Genomic DNA, 20122 nt, shown 5'->3' on the forward strand with positions numbered 1-20122 from the left:
CTGTGTTTCTGTCCTTTTGTTTGTACCATGGTACTTACACACACAAGTTTATGCAAACGAAGTTAAGTTAGTCAGCACCTGCGGACGTTTGTACATCTCTTCGTTAGTGCCTCATATTTTTTGTGCTACTTTACAGCACCTAAACTCCTATACCAAGCTTTCAGTACATGCTGGGGAACTTCACACAATAAAATATTGACCTAAAGCACTGGCCCCCCCCCTCCCCCCACCCCATACACACACACACATTTCCTTCCCTCTTCAATCCAATGAATCAATCAGTCAGTCATTCTTTTTCTTTTCTTCGGTTCCACTTCATGCCTCTCTATAGTGCACTTGAAATACTACACCGTGTGGTTATTTTGTCCGATTCTCTATCAGTTTCTCAGTTGTGCCGTCTTTCCCCTGCACTTTTTCTTTTCTTGGCTCATTCCTCAGTTTTATGTTGTCGGCGTCGGCTTCAGCGGTACACAGCACAGACCTTGGCAGCACACCAGAAGGCCGCAAACCCCAAAAAATGCACCCGCAGTATCGTGGAAGTTTTGCCGCGGCAAGGTCCACCTCGCCTTTCCATTCGTGAGTTGGTGGCAGCGCAAACGTTCGCCACCATGTCCCGTTAACCAGATGTTTACGGGAGTGCTGCTGGTAGTGGCTCGCTTGGCACGCTGCTGAGTTACCGGCTGCAACAGTGTATGCTTAGAAAGCCAGCTAGCACTTGAGTATCGAAGAGGAGCGTAGTAGTTTAAAAGAGAATGCTATAACACATCCTTTACACTGAATTGTCATGGAGGAAATGGGACCTTCAAACCTACAAGTGGTGAGTTTCGGTTATCACAATTCCGTGAGCTCGTGGAGCGAAAAATCATAGCCCGCACCACAGCTAACGCTTAAAAATTCGCATTAACACACTCGTAACCATCCTGTGAGTTTTTTCTAAGCCAGGAATAATTATTCTACATAGCCTGATGAAAAAACAGTTTTGAACATAACCTTGGTTGCAGCTATCGTTTGATTTGATGATGAAATGAGCAGAGAAAGTCAACCTTGTAGTGTGGTCTACTGGTTAAGACATTTCTATTCTGACACCTCAGTACTTCAATTTCATTCCTACGAGCACCACAAATATGTTGTTATTTAAATAATTTTGTTTACATAGCTTACTTAAACAGCAACTGCAACAAAATTTCACTTCGGCTAAATTAGTTATAAATAACTAAGTTATAAGGGCCCCATCGCAGCAATCTTGGCAGAAATGCAGTGTAGGTAACTGTGTAAAATTTTTAGTAGCAGCACACCTTACCAGAGAACACTAACACCTACCGTAAAATTCCGATTCGCTGTCCGCCCTCGGTAGTCGTGCACTGCAGCTGAGCTTGACTTCTATCGGAACTCTCGTTAGTGTTAAACGTTGGACCGTGGACATGGTTTTTAATAAAATAAATATTACGTGTCACTTTACTCGAGCACACATCATTTTGCCTGGAGTAGAAACTGCATAACCAACGTTCATGTCGCCAGTGCAGCGTCGATACGCTATTGCTGCCGTTCTTTTGATGGTTTTGAAAGTGATAAACAGCACTAATAAATGTTTGGCTAAATAAACTTCATGTTAAATAAAATTTTAAACCCTTGCCAACTGCGCTTTTTCTTTTTGTGGGGGAGGGGGGAATTTCGTTGTCGCCATCCTGAATTTTCGTGCCATTCAAGGCAAGCGGCCCCCCTCACTTTACCGGTAATTTCGACTTGCTTAAGGGGTGGGCGCTTGCTCGGAATTTTACGGTAGGCATTAAAAGATATGACACAGATCCAGAAACATGGCCCATGAGATGTTCCGCGTGATGCGAGCACCGCCCCATTTCTGAGGTGACGCCCAGGCACCTAGGGGGTTCTAAAAAATCAAGGTTCTCCATCATCAGCGAGTGGCAATGGCAACATTTTTTAAAACTTTCGGTATCAAAAACATTTATTTTTGTGAACTTATATTGATACAGTCGAATCCCGATAATTCGAACTTGAAGGGGCCCGAAAATTTGTTCGAATTAAAAGAAGGTAAAATTAACGGATGGACATATTTTTGAAATATTCGAGCACCATAGCAAGATGAACGAACGGTGCGAGTCGTGAAATTTTGCGGCGCGCAAGCGCATAGCGAGTTGCGCCCACGCTCGGTTCCCGATAACGGCAGAAAACGAAACTTCAGGGAGCAGACGGCGCCGACATGGCAACGGGCGCGTGCGCGCAGTGACCGTCGAAGGTGAGGGCGGAGGGCGGCAGGAAAGCGGATTTGGCCTCGGCAACTCCGCCGCTTCGGTGGCTCCCCTCGCCCTCTTTCTCAACTCTTTCGCAGCTCCCTCACCTGCGACTGTCTCCGTGCGCGCCCGCCGCCGGTACAGCCGGCTCGGCGCAGATTAGCCCACTCCCTGAAGTTTCGTTTTCTGCTGTTATCCGGAAGCGAGTGTTTGCCGGCGTGGGCAGTTCGTTGGCCGGACTGGGCCTCCGATGCTGCACGAAGGGGTCTCTCCTAAGCTTTTGCTCTGTGGCAGTGTCGGAGCAATGCTGGTCGGAGGCTCCGCCGCGTTATTTGGCGCGCTGCTGAGAGCATTGTCGGTCCGCGGTATGTTCGAATTAACCGTCGCAAATGCTTTCGCGTTCGAATTACCGAGCGTTTTCGCCCATTGAAATACACGTAACTTTGACTGGACCAGAGCGTCAATTTGAATAAATCGGCAGTTCGAATTAAGCGTGTTCGAATTAAAGAGATTCGACTGTAATAAAATTTTGCAGAGAGGCTGTCCACATTTACCCTACCCAAAACTAGTGTTTTTACGTGGCAAGAAATTTTGTTGCAGTTGGTCTTTGATGGCTACATAAAGGCCGCACAATGTCACTTTACCATCAAACAAGCAAGGGTCAGTCGTACATAAATCTATGTTACTGTGAAAATACAGCAAGAGAAACGTCACCTGAAGAGTTCCGAAGTTCTTCTTCAGGTTGAGGGCAACCAGCGCTTCGTTCGCCGTGTTGCCTCCCTTGACCAGTGCTTCGACTGCTGTGCGCTCTGCGGCAACATCGTTGTCCTCCACCGTACCCACCGCATGGATGGACATCTCAATATCTGCAAGCAAAACCATTGCCCCGTCTTGGAGGGAGCATCGATTCTTAACTATAGAAAAAAGCCACGGGCTATCAAAGAAGGGCACTGTCATTACAAGTGCTCAAACACTTCTGCAAGCATTGCTGCGTTCTCGAATGCAGCATGACCACCGGCAAAGTGTTTGAAATTTCAACACACTCGAAAGAAACCGACGCAGAATTACAAGATCAGAATAAGCACTTTTGAGGTAAGATTGAACCAGGCACCACTTCGTTTTTTGGGGGGTTTTTTTTGCAGAAAGCGCAGTTGGCAATACAGATTTTGTTCCTTTCGCTTTCTTATTGCTATGACACACTGAAACTGGAATTGCTAAGCAAAACAATTCCTTTGCATAAACAATGTTGCCATCTCTAAAAGAGTGTCGCTCACTCATGTCTCGTAGTATGTTGAATTTTGTTTTCGTGATTACATTGCATAATTGCACTACACTAATTTGTTCAAGAAAAAATTTGGTGGTTTGTTTGTCAGCAAAATTGCATTGATTTTATCAGTTTTCTAATGCACCAGCTGGTTCATTCTTTCTTTTTTCTTTGTTGTGATTAGGTTAGCTTTTATTTTGTATGCCATCAAAATGATAATTCCTTGAGGTTTTTTTGTGTTTCTTATGCAATAATAACAGTCATTAGCCACAAGTCACTATGCATTCAGTGCTTTCTTGCATAGCACTTTAGTGTGCCCACTGAGATGTAAAGGAAGACAACCTGCAATTAAATTACAGAACCCCTCTAATATGTTTTCCATGAGACTGTGAGAAAGAAATGGAATACTCGGGAAACATACAGTGGAACCTCGTTGATACGATCTTCATGGGAACCAGAAAGTAAAACGTATCATCCAAAAATTGTATCACCCAAAGCATGCCCTAAAACGTAGGAAAACAGGCTTACTTGGTGAGAAACTTGCTAGCAAAGCTTCCTGTGGCGTCAAGTGATACAGCTCTGCATAACACGCATGTTATGCGAAGCAGCGTCACAACACCACACGAACTGCAGCCAATACACTTTTATTGAGCAACTCTAAAACAGCTCGTGAGTTTCCGTAAACAAGTTCTTTTGAAAGATAACAAGTTCGGCTCGTCAGTTTCCGTAAACAAGTTCATTTGAAAGATAACAAGTTCCCTGACATAGCTGCGGAGGTCACGGCACCACAAGGCCAAGAACTCAGAAACAAAAGGAACACCGTAGAGCAGCGTGACACAATGAGCAATACGACTGGCGGATGAGGGGAAGCGTTTGTTCAGCCATGTGACCGCATGAAGATCTCGCCTGAAAAGTCAACCAACACAAGCGCGAGCGAAAGCTGACGCGAGCAGACGATACTACGAGTGCGAAATAGCAGTCAGGCGGGTCCGCATGACACCAGTTTCCCGCGCCACATCCGGTCCGGAGGCGTGAGCTCCCGTCCTTCTTTAATGAGCAAGCGCGCGACTCCAGACCAGCCGTGCCCCTGCCTACATCACTGAAGCGGGCAGCTCTCATTGGTCTGCTTCGCTCGCGGCTCGTTTGCCGCAGGGGCACGTGGCAATTTACATCGGTCCAGGACTGATCCCTCCCACGGCACGAAAAACCTGCATTGCGGCAACTTTTGTGGTGAGCGTTTTAGTGCCGTCAGCACGCAGCACATGTTTTTCCGCTAGTGTTGCCGACCCTTAAAAGGCCCCTAAACCACCTCAGATATTTTTTTAACATTTCAAGTAAACACGCGCATCGAGTTCAGAATGCCGTCATGATCAACGATGCCAAACGCTGCAGCGCTACGCGTGCCAAGAAATAAAAAAAACTATTCCGTCCTCCTCTCCTGGCCTTTCCGGTATCCCCAGAGGTCGTCATGACGTCACCAGGGTGCACCCGGCGATGTCAACCGCGACGACGATGTCGGTTGGTCGAGCAAGAACCTACGACTTCCAGTTAGCCTGCTAGCAGGTACGTGCGCTCCCTGCTCTCCCTCGCCATGTTGCTCGCTTGTGCGCACTTGCGAACCAGTAATTACAGCCTGCAACGCAAGCGCCAAATCACTCGCGTTCCAACAGTTCTGCTTAGCGGTCTGATTAGCTGCGCGAACAGAGTGCGACAGTCTTGGCCTTTCTAGACGTGCGCGCAACACAGGGTCCATAGCGACATGCTTCGCATGAGCACGGGCCGGCACGGAAGCAACATGCAGGTAGCCGAGAAGCGCTGGGTCGTGGCTAAGGCCCGTACACGTTACCGGCACGGTAACTCGCAGCACGCCGTTTGCCATTCGCGGGCCGCCATTTGACAGTGGTTTTGTTCACGAACGGCGAGATTTCCTAGCCATACGTAGAGTGGTTGAGACCGGGACTCATTTGTGCGGCAGCCTCACCGCCGCTGGTTGCTCGACGGCACCGATATCGTCGCTAGCCCTTTTCCACTTCACTTCAAAGCTACAGCGAACGGCGTTTCGGAATCAATTACTGACGCTCACAAGCTGCAATATTTTCTTATCGTTGATGTCGCTCTTCGCAGTAATTGTTCACAAAGAAGAAAAATACGCTGATATTAGGAGCGCTGTTGGCTGCGATGCAAGTACAGCCAAGCCGGTCGTCTCCGGTTGGTGGCCACGCGCTGCAGCTGAGCTCGACAAGTATCGGAGCTCTCATTCATGTTAAACGTCTGACAGCGGATATTGTTTTTCATAAAATGCACAATTTATGCATCGCGTTATCTAGCGGAAATAATTTTGCTTGGAACAGAAGCTGCAGCTGATGTTTTCGTCGCTGGCGGCGGAGGTGCACAGCTTCGCGCATTGTCGATTGGCTCATTGATCGTACAACGGGCGGCGCGCCGGCCGAACTGCTGCATACTTAGGACACCTCTCGCGCGGCAGACGTTCTACGGCACTGGAGGTCCATTTGCCGTCGGTATATTTGCCGCTTGCGCGGGAGTGCCTTAACCGGAAGTGGACAGTGTTTTGAGAAGCGCATTGGTGACGAGGAATGTCACGTGACATTTGGAGGAGCACTCGGCGAGGAGAGACCAGCCGACAAGGAGAGCAGCGAAGGAAAGAGCGAAACGAGCGAGGGCCATGTTTCGATCAACAAACGCGTGTCTCTGCTATTATGGCACCATTTCGAAAAATTCTCGTGGCTACATGTTCATTGTAGACTTGTGCACAACTGCGACACCAACACTATACTTCGACCTCTGGGTGGTTTAGGGGCCCTTTAATACATTGTTTGTGGTTTGTTGGAATGTAATTTAATCTAGTACACTTAAATATAAAGCTACGAGTTTCAGAAATACCAGTTTGAAGTCGTATCATCTAATTTCAGGTGAAAACACGACCGTCTGAACCACATGAAAATACATTGCTCCTATGGGGCGGGGGGGCATTGGCCGGGAAATGAAAAAAAAAAAGTATCATACCGAAAAATGTAATACGCAGAATCGTATCGAGGTTCCACTGTATTATGTGAACATGCTGTTAACACCCCACAAATGTTCTGTTTAGTATTAAAACGAGGACACTATGCAAGGCTAAGCCTATAAAGGATTTACAGTCACCAACTGATAATATGGACTCGACAGGGACCGACTAAAAGTTTGAAATATTGGATTCGGCAGAGAATGAATGACTTATTCCAAGAGTGGCTGAAAAAGGTGTGATGTAAGCTCGGATCGTGACTTTCAGCGATACCTTACATTTCGAAAGATTTCACGTACTAGCACTAGACACTTCGGCATCTACGAGCGACGGCATTCTCGGTTCAGTGACAAGCACGCTGTCTTATCGCAGCACCAGCATTGCTGTCACCCGTCGAGGCGTCCGGTGCTACGAAACTGAAATCTTCTAAGTAATCTTTTGAGAATACGGCCCAAGTTTGTCAGTGCATTGGCACACGCAGATACGCTTGCCTGCATGGTCAGTCCGTATTGTCACAGAAAGTACAGTCAATGCATGCACCGAATCTTCATCTCCTGGAAACATAAATTCCACCAAGCTGCGATAGTTGAGTGACCCTGAGTTTCTTTGCAACAGTCATTGTCCAGTGCCCTGCACACTTAGTCCCTGCTGTCAACACTGCCGACATCAAGGATGGAGCTCGCGCTGCTTGAAACTGCTTGAAGAAGTGGCCCGGGATCGTGTCGATATTTACCATGTGAATGAACAAACTCGGCAAAACTCGCATTACAAACATCAAATGCAGCCGATGCAGCCTTTAACAATTCGCGGCTTGCCTTGTCCTGCGGTTTGGGCACAGTCGGCAACTACAAGATCGACTAGGCTTCACTAGTTACGGTTTCGAGGAGGTGCTGGTGACATGGTTGATGACCGTGCCAGTGATGTTGTAAAATGAAAACAAAGCTATTTTTGCTCAACTCGGTGGGCAAATTGGCACACGGGTGTGCAGGCAGAGTCAAAATATTGCAGAAATTTTCACCAATACCATAGCACATTCAAAAGCGCACACGGTGGTCAGAAGTGCCCAGCTAGGGTGTCCAGCGCAGTTGGTTTTTTTTGTTTATAGCAAAGCTGTTAAGGGCTCAGTCCCGGAGGATCAAGTCTGCGTGTAAAAAAAAAGACTATCATCATCATCATTGGCTCGAGCGTCGTCGTCTTTTTGAGCGTACGGCCCTTCCTCACGCCCCCCCCCCAGACGGCTGAGCCCCCGCTCTCTTCTCTTGTGTCAGTCAACCTTCTTTTATGCCACCTTCCCTCCCCCCCCCCCCCCCCCCCCCCCCGAGTAGGGTTGGGCCTGGCTGCGAGGCTAGTGCGGCAAGTCTGCTGGAAGCTGTGCCCAACTAGAGTTGAGCCCTGCTGGGAGGCTAGCGAGGCTAGGCAGGTGGCGCACCTCGGCTGCTCATGTGCGCTCTTTCCCTCATCTCTCTGGCTGCTCCACATGCGTCCATTGACAGGGCCGCTGATAAATGGAAGGAAGATGAATATGGCGCCGGCGGCCCAATGGGGGAGGAGAGAGAGGCGGCTGCCACACATGACTGTGCGTGTGTGTGCCCACTCTCCGACTGCAGCGCATGCGTGCAGCCCTGCCGGCCTTGGGCACCTGTGCCGCCGGCTCTCTTCGGGCTCCCACCTGTCTACGACAAAAGTAGGTCAACGGAGCAGTGGGGTGTTAGAGAAGTTCGTGTTAGCATTGGTTGCATATAGCTTTGGTCAATGACTCTTGCCTGGGAACGTGGTACAAAAGAGTGAGGAACCCGCTAGGAACGCCGTCGTCGGGGACGCCAAGCCAGTTCTTTCAGAGCCCGGCATTGTATAAGCATCGTCTAAGTGTTAAAAAATACCCCATTGTGCTACTCGGAGCCTGCACCTAAGCATCTTTCCCGAGTACGTAGCGAAGAGGTCGGTTTACCAATTTGTAGCCAAATTCAACATAGCAAATCCCCAATATAGCTAAACCCCAACATAGCAATTCCCAGCAGAGCACCAGCTTCACTGGACTTCCCTCTTCACAGGGTAGAAGGGCTCTGAATTTTTAGATTTTTTTTTACGTTACAGACGATGCAATTGATATTTTTCTCATCATTATGTGTCATAGTCACAACGTATCATAGGGTAACGCTGCAGGAACAACGACGTATCAAAGGCGTTTCTAATACCTAGGTGTATGAGCCCTTGACTGGGATTGGACTTTAGAGACATTATACAGTAAAACCTCACTACTTCGACCCTTGTTAATTCAGACTTGTCCTTTGGTCCCAGCAGGCGCATGCATTATTTAATGGAATCAGACTCTTCTTAAATGGGATGTATTTGGCCACACATCGGACAACTCTCCAAGCTCGGGCAAGTGCAGAGCGCCACAAATGTGCGACGTTAAAGAGCAAAAACGGCACTAGTGTCCAACCAAAGCATAGCAGGGGAGTTTGCATCGTCATAGTCAACAGTGGAAATTGTATGTGAACGACAGGAATGCTGGAATGCTTTGTGCGTAGTAGTGCATTTATAGCCTTGATTCTTCCATTTACCGCTGCACATAACACCAGGTTGGCCGTGTGCCTTGATAACAGTGCAGTCGCCATCCATGATCGCGTCAACAGCAACCACGGGTTCGTTCACAGCCGTAGCGGCAAACTCTAGTTTTGTTTTGAGTCGGTGCAAGTGTTGGCCGCGTTCCTTCATAACTGCATGGTCGCCGTCCACAATAATGTCTCAGCAAACAAAACTGCAGCAAACAGCAGTTTTGTTTCAACCCAGTGCAATGTCACAAACACTGCAAAAGCTGTTGAGGGTGAAAAGCGTCAGCTACATCGCTATGGACGAACAAGCTGTTGGCGACCATCTTACTGGCACAAAAATAATTGGAATGCACGGGTGGTAGCGAAAAAAAAAATTATGCGGATCCCACACACTGGGAATCGATGTAAGCAAAGCTTTCTATGCTGTTTGCTTTGATTGACGATGATTATTGTTCTGCTTCCTAGGTGTCCTCAACGCTGAGTGCACGCTTTTTAGCCATTCTGCTGGCGCGTGTTTACGTGCTCTTTCTGCATACGTGGCCAGCACGCTGTAGAGACGCCAGCTCGAAGCACTCCCTTCAGGTTATGGATGATTCTGATGTTTACACTATCACAGCACAGCACACAACCTCCACAGCCAAGCACCTGCACTTTTGTCACATAGGAAAGCAAACACAACATGCGCCATACGCACTAACTGTGAAACACTACCGCAGCGCTGCCGGTCGGGATGCGCAAAGGCGAGCGCCATCTGGTGATGTTGCATAAACCCAGCGGCTCGCGTGACCGAGTTCACAGCAGCCACAGCAGCGCCCGGAAAGTCGGGAGAAGAGGCAAAGGAAGCTTCGCTTTGAAACGTTTCTTGGATGAAGACGCGCGCCACGGCCGTGCTGCGAAGGAAGTCGCAAGGCCTTCGCTACTGCGAGCGCCAATCAGTGGCGAGACAACAGTAATTGCAGCTTCCGCACTGCTTTTGTGCAAAATAGAAACAGAATTTGCTCATTCCTTCAATAAATAAAAGCCTGTTGATGTAGTAAGCATTTGTTTATTTTTTCTTGATACCCTCCATAATTCGACATTCGGACATTTCTTTCGGTCCCGTGAAATATTAATTAACAAAGCTTTACTGTAACCAAGAAAAATGCATGAACGAGGAACGCATCAGTGGGGCTCTACCGTATAGCTGCAAGGGCATGTTCCTTCGAAATGGAAATCGCTGAAAAAATCATAGTACACTGCATAACACAGTAGAAACAGTATTGGATGCTCCTTTAATGTGACAGTGCTATGAATAAATTTATAAGCTGTACGCAAGTACCGTATGTTCTATAAATAGATGTCAGGTATGGATGACTTTTTCAAATAAACCGCTGGTTGTTCACACTGAAATTTCGCACAGAGGCAGCATTTTGCAGTACATTTAGTTCAATGCTGCAGTTGAGGGCACTGTTTGCCAGTTCCATCCCCAATAAATTCAAAGCACACATTATCTGCTGCGACGTCACTCAGGAATGTTGATTTCACTGAAACTGAAAGGTGGCGCCATCTGTCATTGTTAGGGTGAAACGCAACACTCGTTACAATAAAGCACGATGTTGACCACAGTGCCGCCAGATTGTGCTATGACTCTATTGCAGCGAAACCAATGAAACACTGTTTCGCTCTAATGGTGAAAGGGGGCACCACCGTTTTTTCGCAGCGAAAAGAAAATTTTTTGAGTAGCACCAGCACAGATAACTCACACTTCGGATTTATTGTGGACCAAACAAGCAAGCAGGGGCACACAAAAGTTGCATTGAACTAAATATTGAACTACTGTATAAAACTTACGTGCGGTCCGTCCTTGAGTATGGCTGTGTAGTGTGGGAGGGACCCTCCGATGGCGCGCGACACCGATCAATTTGAGAGGACACAAAATTTAGGTGTACAGTTCGTGTCAAACAGATATGGGGTGAATTTCAGCGCTACAGAGGCTAAGGAAAGCTTAAAATGGGAGACATTAAAAGGGCGATGAAGAATGCCGTGCCTAAAGCTCTTTCGTTCGGTATACCACAGTACAGTATGGATACCAAGGGACAAGTATGTACTACAGCCTCATTACCGGTCACGTGTGGAGCATAAGTTGAAAGTACACAAAATTCCCTGCAAGACAGAGTTGTTTTAAAGTCCTTTTTTCCGAAAACTATTCAAGGATTGTATAGTTTGCCTGCTAGTGTTGTCAGTGTTGTGTCAAATGAATTATTTTTTGCCCTTTAAAGTGAATCAAAATTCCCGTTTCGTTTTTATAGTTGCATCGCCTCTGTAGAACTTGTATGTTTTGAAACTGCTATAATTGTTGCTATTATGTTTTTCTGCCTTACACATTATGTATTGATCTGAAGAAATTTTCCATGTACGTTTCCTACTGTTTGTAAAACCCAGCGCCTTTATGGCACTGTGAGTAATAAATAAAAATGTGGTTGATCCCTCTTATATAGGAATCGGTATAGAACACGAAAGTGAAACGTGTCTTCACAGAAGTAGTGTAATGTTTATTGCACATTGATATATAATGTCTATTGGTGTTTTGTGGCTAAAGCGCCCTTAGGCGTTGATGCACCCACGCTGACGCCTGGTGGCACGTCTCCTCCATCACGACTACCAACGTCGATGACCATGAGCAACCGTCGTGCATATGGAAGCTGCACTACGCTGCACACGCTAGCACAACGCGAAAGACGAAGCACGTAACTGACACACTAACACAACGCGCAAGACAAAGCACGTAACTGAATCGTCACCGAGTCAAATCAGCGCGTACAGCGCGTCGTAATTGCAGCCTCCGCGATCAACTTCAGAAACATTTTCAGAGCTAATTGCGGAGGCCACGCTCCGCTGTGCTGAGTACGGTGAACGCCACCTAGGTGGCGTTGGTAGTGCTTCTTGATGCCAGCGTCCCTTCGAATGCTGGCATCAAGGCGTCGTAGTGCTGAGACCACCGAAGCGTTCACTGTCGGTGCGCGTTAGTGTCATAATGCAGTACTTCTCTTTTCTGCTCGTAGGCGGCGGCACCACCCCGAGCAAGAGCGGCGGTACACGGAGGAGTGTTAGATATATAAGGCGCGTCTGTGTAGCTCTCTGCAAATGCGTTTGTGGCGCAATGGGTTAAACGCTTGGCGATCTATCGTCGCGGACCGAGAGGTCGTGGGTTCGGTTCCCAAATTTTGCATGTTTGTGGAACTTTTTCTTCTGGTTTCTTTCTTTGTATTATGTTCTATGACGTATTTCCGTGACGGAAATACGTCAGTGAAGTCTTGGTGGACCCCGGCATAAAACACTTTCGTGTTAAAAAAACAAATAAAATACTATTTCTGTGTGAAATTTCGACATGAAAGAACCAGCGGTTTAGTTCAAAGTCGTGTTTCCTTGGCACTCCTATTCACAGAACACGCTGTAGAGAACGGTGATGGTCAGTTAGCAGCAGCACATCTGTATCACAAAACCATGACAAATTGAAAGCAGCAGGCACCTTACAAAGGTAGGTCAAATAAGTGAACATGTGACGTACCTTCGCGGGACCTTCGTCTGAGAAGCGACCTGATTCGGTACCAGATGCCGTAGATGTTGGTCTCAAAGAACGCCAGTAGAAGGAACAGAACGATGCCAACGAAGAAGAGGTACAGCATCTCCCGTCCGCTTCCCGAGCGATCCATGCCAAACGGCGAGTGGGGGATGTAGCAGTAAGTACCGTTGCCACAATCTGCAATCGCCACAAAGAAATAATCATTTCTTTTCACTGCAAGCAACAGGTACATGCTAGAAGGTGGGCTGATCTCGTTTGTTCGTTCTTTCTCCCGTAATGCAGTGGTTCAGGCATCCAAACAAGACCGAAACTCACATGTTACTGAAAGGCAGGAAGTTCGCCTCATGGTCGATGCTTGGCACATCATTAATAGTGGAAGCATGCACTTAAGTCAGCCCTCGATTATCATGCATAAAGAATTGTCAAGACTCAACAGTTATCTTTCATGGGTGCCAGCACGTTCCCATGACTGACGAGTTGGCGCTGCCTTCGCGTGATCATGTGCAGATAAGTTCCACTACCTTTAAGTTAACAGTCGGCGTTTGTGGTGTCCTTTTTGTTCCCACCTATGTATGTGCCGCGTTAACATGCCTGCCTTTCAGTAACAAAAACCCCTACCAACATTCCCTACCGAAAGAAATTCACAGGAAGATAGAAACCTGACGTGTTCGATGTGGTTCAGGCACGGTACATATAAAGAAACGCAGACAAAGGCGACAGCAACGGCATGACTGCAATGACGGCCAACAAATGAAAGCAGCCCTCTGGTTTCTGTTAAGTCCCGCCCTTGCAACTCCATCGATTTCTATTTACACAATCACCAACGCGCCTTGCACCACCCTCGCCCGTTCCGGCTGCCATAACTCGTGCAGCCCTATCCAGTAACCTGAACCATGCCCAAAGCCAAGCAGAGCCACAGACGACTCAGGACTCAAGCAAACACATGTAATCGCCAAACAGTGTGCATTGCAACGTAAATAAAGAGCTCCGATGACATAACAGCTTCCTTTCACCACTGCCATACGGCAGGAGACCAACGAGTGAAGCCCTTTTCAGATCAAAATTCATTTTCCTTAAAACTTGATGAAACATTCGCAATATTGTATAACGAGCTAGAAATCCGTAATTTTATGAATAGTTCAGGAGAGCTGGCACGTGGATGTAAAGAAATGCGGCCAACCTTGGCAACAAACCTCGATGCCCATGAGCTGAGATATGGGACAGTAGCTCTTCAGCAGGGTGGGCGTCAGCTTGGCGCACTTGGCCGGATCCCCACCGATCTCGTGGATGTTGGAGAAACCCCAGGTGACGGCAAATCCGGGCACCACCCGCAAGAACCACATGGACTTTTGCACTGCGTCTTCGTTAATGCCCAGCATGGGGAACTTGGCAAGGAACGACACGACGGCCATCACAATGCTCAGCATCACGCCTGCCAAAGTGGAAATATAAGATTAAATTAAAATGAAATTCTCTGGATATACTTGCCAAAAACACAATGTGATTATGAAGCATGCTACAATGGGAGACCCTGGATTAAATTTGAGTACCTGGGGTTCTCAAACGAGACACTAAATGCAAATGTTTATATATATGACAATGAAAGTGGCTGCTTTTTAAGTTAGATTTGCAAACACATGTGCAACACTTTGTTGCAAAATGCACAACGCATTGCCGCTCCCCATACCCCCCCCCCCCCAGCCCTACCTTATACACAACCAGCTTTTAAGAAAAAGCCTAAAGATATAATAAGCAGGACAGATAGGAGATGAATACAAGAAAAGTTCGGTATGACAAGGCCTTTAAACAGGTTTTGTGTATTTACAACATCCGTATACCTGTGATGACATTGATCGTGGTCAGAAGGGAATAGCCGGAAGACGGTTTGTCCTTGACATATGAGAAGATGTAGCTGAATGGGATGGCCGCCCAGCCATACAGAAGGAAAAGCAAGTATGTGGCCGCTGAAAAAAAAAAAAAGGTAAATGCATACACTGCACTGACACCTTAATGTGAGCACACATGCACGAACAAAAATATGTAACACTTCTACAAACTGCCAGCAGCCTTGTAATGGTGTCAAGTGAAAGATCATGGCTGTAGTAGGTGAAAATCTAGATCTTCAGTACAAGCTCCACCCAGAAATGTGTATTACATCCGCGCTCTGCGCCTCCATGCTCAAAGACGCCCCAACAGACATTAAATATTGAAAGACGTTCACCTGCACTGTGATGTAATGGAAATGAACTCGTGTTACCGAGTTGAGCATGTATTGAAGTTCCCTTCGAGTTTGGTAGTGGTGTAGTCACCACGGCAATTTTTTGGCTGTAGATGCCCAACTTCACGGTGCAAGATGGACACATTAGAACGGAGGTGGCACAGACAAGACAATACGCGAACTCAATGCCACTCCATCATGTGCACACTCAACACCTAAGGGATCACCATGTGCAGTCCTGTTCAACCGCCAGAAATCCTCACAAGAACTCCAGACAAACCATACCTGGCACACCAGGACTGGAGGTGAAAACGCCATTGGGGTTGATCACCAGGAGCGGGATCATGACGGTCGTGCTACAGACAGCAAAGACGGCGAAGTCCCAGAGGAACGTGACACCCCAGAAGAGGACGCCTGGCACGCCGGCCATGAGCTGCAGCAGCTTGGACTTGGTGACGCGCTCGTGAATCGGGAAGAGCACAAATGACGAGGACAGGAAGGCCAGCGCTGTGGGGACAAAGACAGCGGCCAGGATGCGGGCTGCCTGGTCGTACTGCGAGAGAGGCGCGAGAAGGAAATTACACTCCGCTGGCTACGAACAATGAAAGCTGCTCCAGTAGAACAGCCTGAGTGAGCGGCCTACGGTGCTCATTAGGCATCGTTGCGTCGCTAACGATGAATTCGAGCACCGTTTTTGAGACCTTCAGCGGCACTCACAAGCACCACTGTGCGCCATCTAACCTATAGTAGAAGAACTAGTTTTGTTTTCTATAGTCTGCCTTCTTTTCCCGCAAGTTTGGGCTCCTCCACTATCTCAAGCCATTCAGCACCAGCCAGCTAAAATAGATACATATCGGAATTTCAACAAAGTCCAACCAAAAACAACAACTTACTGCAAGACTTGCCACGTTCCCCTGTCAGTGTCACAGTCAGCATCACTGTCGAGTAACACAAATGACAAAGGACATTCCTCTACATTTCACAGGAAAACTTTGGGATTCACTTACGTGCTTCAGACAGGCTTCTGACAGAGAAATTATACATCTTCAATGCCAGAAATGTGGCTAATACTGGCTACCGCCAGTGAACAAGCAGGTACTTACCGAAGCGACACCAATCTGTTCGGACAGCTCGCCAGGGAGTGGCCAATTGGTGACCGACACCTTGGCGGTGGCTTCTCCGGAGACGTATCTCAGTGCAGCTGTGTGCGCCAAGTTTAGAGACATAGAGCCAATGTGGTACGGCTCGCCATTGTACCAGGCCACGGCTTTTGCATCGTTGTCAGTTTGACCACCTACGAGGTACCTGCATTTTTCAGACGAAAGTGGCAGATGAAATATTCATCATATTATTTTCAGTATCTTTACGACACAATAAACTACTCTGTATATAAGTGTACGATCGCCAGACCTCTGGTGACCGAACACCGTAGGTTTTATAGTTGTATCTTGCACCTTATGTTTTAACCCTTTGAAGGTTTTTGCCGTATCTGTACGGCAGCGGTTTTCTGTCCCGCAAGGTCTTTGCCGTACGGGTACGGTTTCAATCCTCCGTTTGAAATTTCGCGCCATAATGACGATGCATGCTTACCGGGAGGTGCTGCCACCTTTTAGGACTTACAAGAAGCGTTTGACATTTGTGCTACCTTCTTGCGGAGATAAACAGAACTGATTTCTAGTTTCAGCGCGTGCGTCGCGCAGACTGCGGCAACACCCCTTTCGCGGTTTCGGTTTCGCTGCATGATCGTAACGGAGGCGCGCGAAACGTGATTTTTCTCTTTGTCGGCACTTCCTTGAAGGGGCGGCGGAAGTTGATTTCCACCTTTATTGGCGCCGCTCTTAGCTTGTTTATCACCGTCGCTCACAAGGTATTCTCGCTCTCTGCGGCAACGCGCTTTCGGTTCCGCCGCGTGATCGCAACGGAGGCGCACTGTCGGTACTGTCTTGCAGTGGCGCTGAAGTTGATTTCTATCTTGATTGGCGCTGTCTTAGCTTGTTTATCAGCGCCGCTCACGAAGTATTCTCGCTTTCTGCGGTAACGCGCTTACGCGGTTTCGGTAGCGCCGCGTGATCGCAACGGAGGCGCGCCAAACGTGAGTTTTCTTTGTGTCGGCACTCTCTTGCAGGGGCGGTGGAAGTTTATTTCTATCTTGCCTCAGACCTCTGCCCAAGGCAGCCGCACGCAGAGATGTCATCTGTGTGCCAACACAACTCGTCGTCCCAAGAGGAGAACAGACACGCGTTTTTGGTGTGCAGACTGCGATAAGGCGCTGTGCGTAGAACCGTGTTTCAAGGAATACCACACTCTGAAATATTATTGAAAATTTGGAGTTCTGAGTGATGCCGACATCAAAATACTGTTTCTAACTTTTTTTTCACTATTTATTCCCGACTTTATACATTTTGTACATTCAATATCCACAATAAAGTAATTTGACCATCTGGGAAAGTTTTTTTCAAAATAATTCGACTTCAAAGGGTTAAAAAGAGGTGGGTGAATACTCGTATATCACCTAATTGAATAGTGAACATTCGAATAATTCCATATCTACTATTCGATTTTTCAAATATTCGGTACACACATTGTCGAGACCCGCGAAGTGCCACATGTAATGTGAGCCGCACCGCCCCTCATGCTCAATGCCGACCAAGCGAGCGTTTCACGTCACGTTCGGCGAAAAGAAGCGTAGAGTGTGCCACAGACGGGTCGCACCAGCTGAGGCAGTTGCGGACTTTGTTGCTCTGAGCGCTCTTTGACGTTGACCCAATGCACGCACAAGACTTCAAAGCCACAATTTGCAAAATGGCGCTGCGTCAGCCGGAGCCGCCTCTGTCGGTACAAGGGTCGTCCAAGTCGACAAGACCGATCGAAATGATAATGCGACATGGACAGAGGGAACGGCTACAAAAGTGGCGTGTATTTCATAAAGTGTGAAAGCATGTGCGAAGATTGGGCCGATAAGCCACCGACAGGCATGCGCATCGTGTTTAATACGCGGCAACAAACTTCAAGCTGCTTCAACAGCCATCAGTCTAAACCGAACGCGTGATCTTGGGACCAATCACTGATGAGATTGCTGTACGAACATATTAGCAGCAAGCACTCTGTGACGGCTTGCGGCCCGTTACCACATTGGCCAGCGGCGAATTTTCGTTACGGCAGCAGCGTGACACTCGGAAAGCCGACAAACCTCCTCGCAAACGAAAGGAAGCATACGGGATGGCAGTGTACAGTTACAGCCACCACCTTTGTGACACCGTAAGTCGACCTCTCATTCGTGACGCCGTTCGTAGACGCACATCAGTGTCTTTTAAAACAAAAGTGTTTTATGTTGGGTTTCGCAAATGACTTCCTGCAACGGATGGAATGGATCTGACGTCGGCTCCAGCGCCACGATCTAGGAACAGTGAAGTGAAATACTGCATCGTGACACTAACGAGCGCCGACACGGAGCACTTTGGTAGTCACAGTGCAGTGGAGGCCCCAACACAGTGTAGCCATAGGATAAAGAACCAAGTGTACGCGTCTTCGTGACTTCGTAAACTTGTCATTTTCAACGAAGTACGTGCAATAAGTAATAAAATCAACATTATTAAAAGTGTCCGATGGCAGGATTCGAACCCAGGACCTCTAGTACAGAAGCCCAACATTGAAACCATCATGCCATGGAATACGTGGCTTAGAACGCCCTTATCAATTTCTCGCGGGCAAGTCGGCGCGTTGAGATGCCTGGCGCATTTCAACGCCGCTCGTTAACAGGACGCCATGCGCGCGGCAAATCTGCAATATGGTTGCCGTCCCCCAAGTCATGTGCCTTTCACTGCAGTGAACTGCGAGTTCATGAAGCAAACATGCAACAGCTTGTGTGAAGACACGTTTCACTTTCGTGTTCTATCAATTCCTATGAAAGAGGGCATCAACCATAATTTTTTGTAGCTTCAATCAAACCAGTCACAAGACTAGCTGTGGATTTACACCGCGGGTGCAAAAGTGTCAGGACCCGGTTGAATGCATTTTCGCGGACAGCGGATGAACAAGAAAAAGGGGTTGGAGGAGCGTTGCACGAATTTGCCGTGAAGCTCCAGATTACGGAACCTTTGACCGGTAGCAAATCACGCGTTGAACCTGACAATGAAATGGTGCAACGGTACCTGTTCTTTACCGTCGGTGCCAGCTACGCGTGATGCGGTCATTGAGTCACGTCATGCGCGGTCATTTCGTCTATCATGCACATTGGCCTTACAACCTACGGCCCATAACCCACCTGCCGTAAAGTTGGAATGGCCCTTCTGTATTGTGGAGAAAAACTCTAAAGCAAACCTTTTTATGCAATAAATAAAAGAGTGTTGCAAAACACAGGTCCACTATTAAACTGAGAACCTCATTGGTATTCAGTACAAATGAACGTCACTAATTCATTAGTTTCAGAGGAAATATAAAACCTTGCTTCTGTTCAACAGAAATTCTATAGATAAAAAAATGTTTCTGAGACCTTCCTATACTAGAACTGAGCTGTAATCAGTGCTGACATACTAATTCGGTGTTCCCTTTAACAAGAGTAGACTGTACTGTATGTATCTTGGTTTCTACATACTTAAATTACTGATAGCTTGCTACATTCTTGTTATGCAAAGTAGGTGACTCCTGAGCCTGTGCAGCCCCATGTTCTTGTGCCCACAATGTGTAAGCATTAAATTTTGTGAAAAATGTAATATTCAAATTCGATTTGATATTCAGCTTTTGTTCTTGATTCGAAATCTACTACTCGGAATTCGCACACCCCTAGTTTTAAATATATATATATATATATATATATATATATATATATATATATATTCCAATTGTGGTATATATATTCCAATTGTGGGTGGTATATTCCAATTCAACAAGAGAAAATATACCCTACGCAGATATTTAAACAAGATGCAGTTCACAGGCCAATAAAGGCTTCAAGTGATCTACAGCTGGCAAACAAGGGAGGCCTCAGGCTGCAGTCAACATTGTGACAATGGAATATGCCTATATCAGGACTAGCCGCCGTCAGGACACTGCCCTGACAAAGACAAATGCTGACAATGATGAGCCATAATGAAGACAGTTCCCATGTCAAAACGTTGACTCCTGCTTGAGGCTTCCTTCGTTTGCCCTCCATTGATCAACGCTAGACATTTAGGCTTAAAGAGACCGTCGAAGGTTTAAAAATCAAAATGTTCACAACACACCCATAGATGCAGCATTTCTTTTCCAAAAAG

General features: G+C 47.3%; 1 protein-coding gene across 1 annotated transcript in view; it reads right to left on the minus strand.

The window, feature by feature from the left end:
* The window catches only part of LOC119464607 (phospholipid-transporting ATPase ABCA1-like), a 112527-nt gene that overhangs the window by 23731 nt on the left and 68674 nt on the right, over positions 1-20122 (minus strand). Inside the window, 6 exon segments of the mRNA XM_049655996.1 lie at positions 2964-3115; positions 12638-12829; positions 13833-14084; positions 14491-14616; positions 15156-15423; positions 15974-16175. Coding sequence (XP_049511953.1) covers positions 2964-3115; positions 12638-12829; positions 13833-14084; positions 14491-14616; positions 15156-15423; positions 15974-16175 — 1192 coding nt within the window.

The sequence above is a fragment of the Dermacentor silvarum genome, chromosome 9 (genome assembly GCF_013339745.2).
Source record: "Dermacentor silvarum isolate Dsil-2018 chromosome 9, BIME_Dsil_1.4, whole genome shotgun sequence".
Taxonomy (NCBI): domain Eukaryota; kingdom Metazoa; phylum Arthropoda; class Arachnida; order Ixodida; family Ixodidae; genus Dermacentor; species Dermacentor silvarum.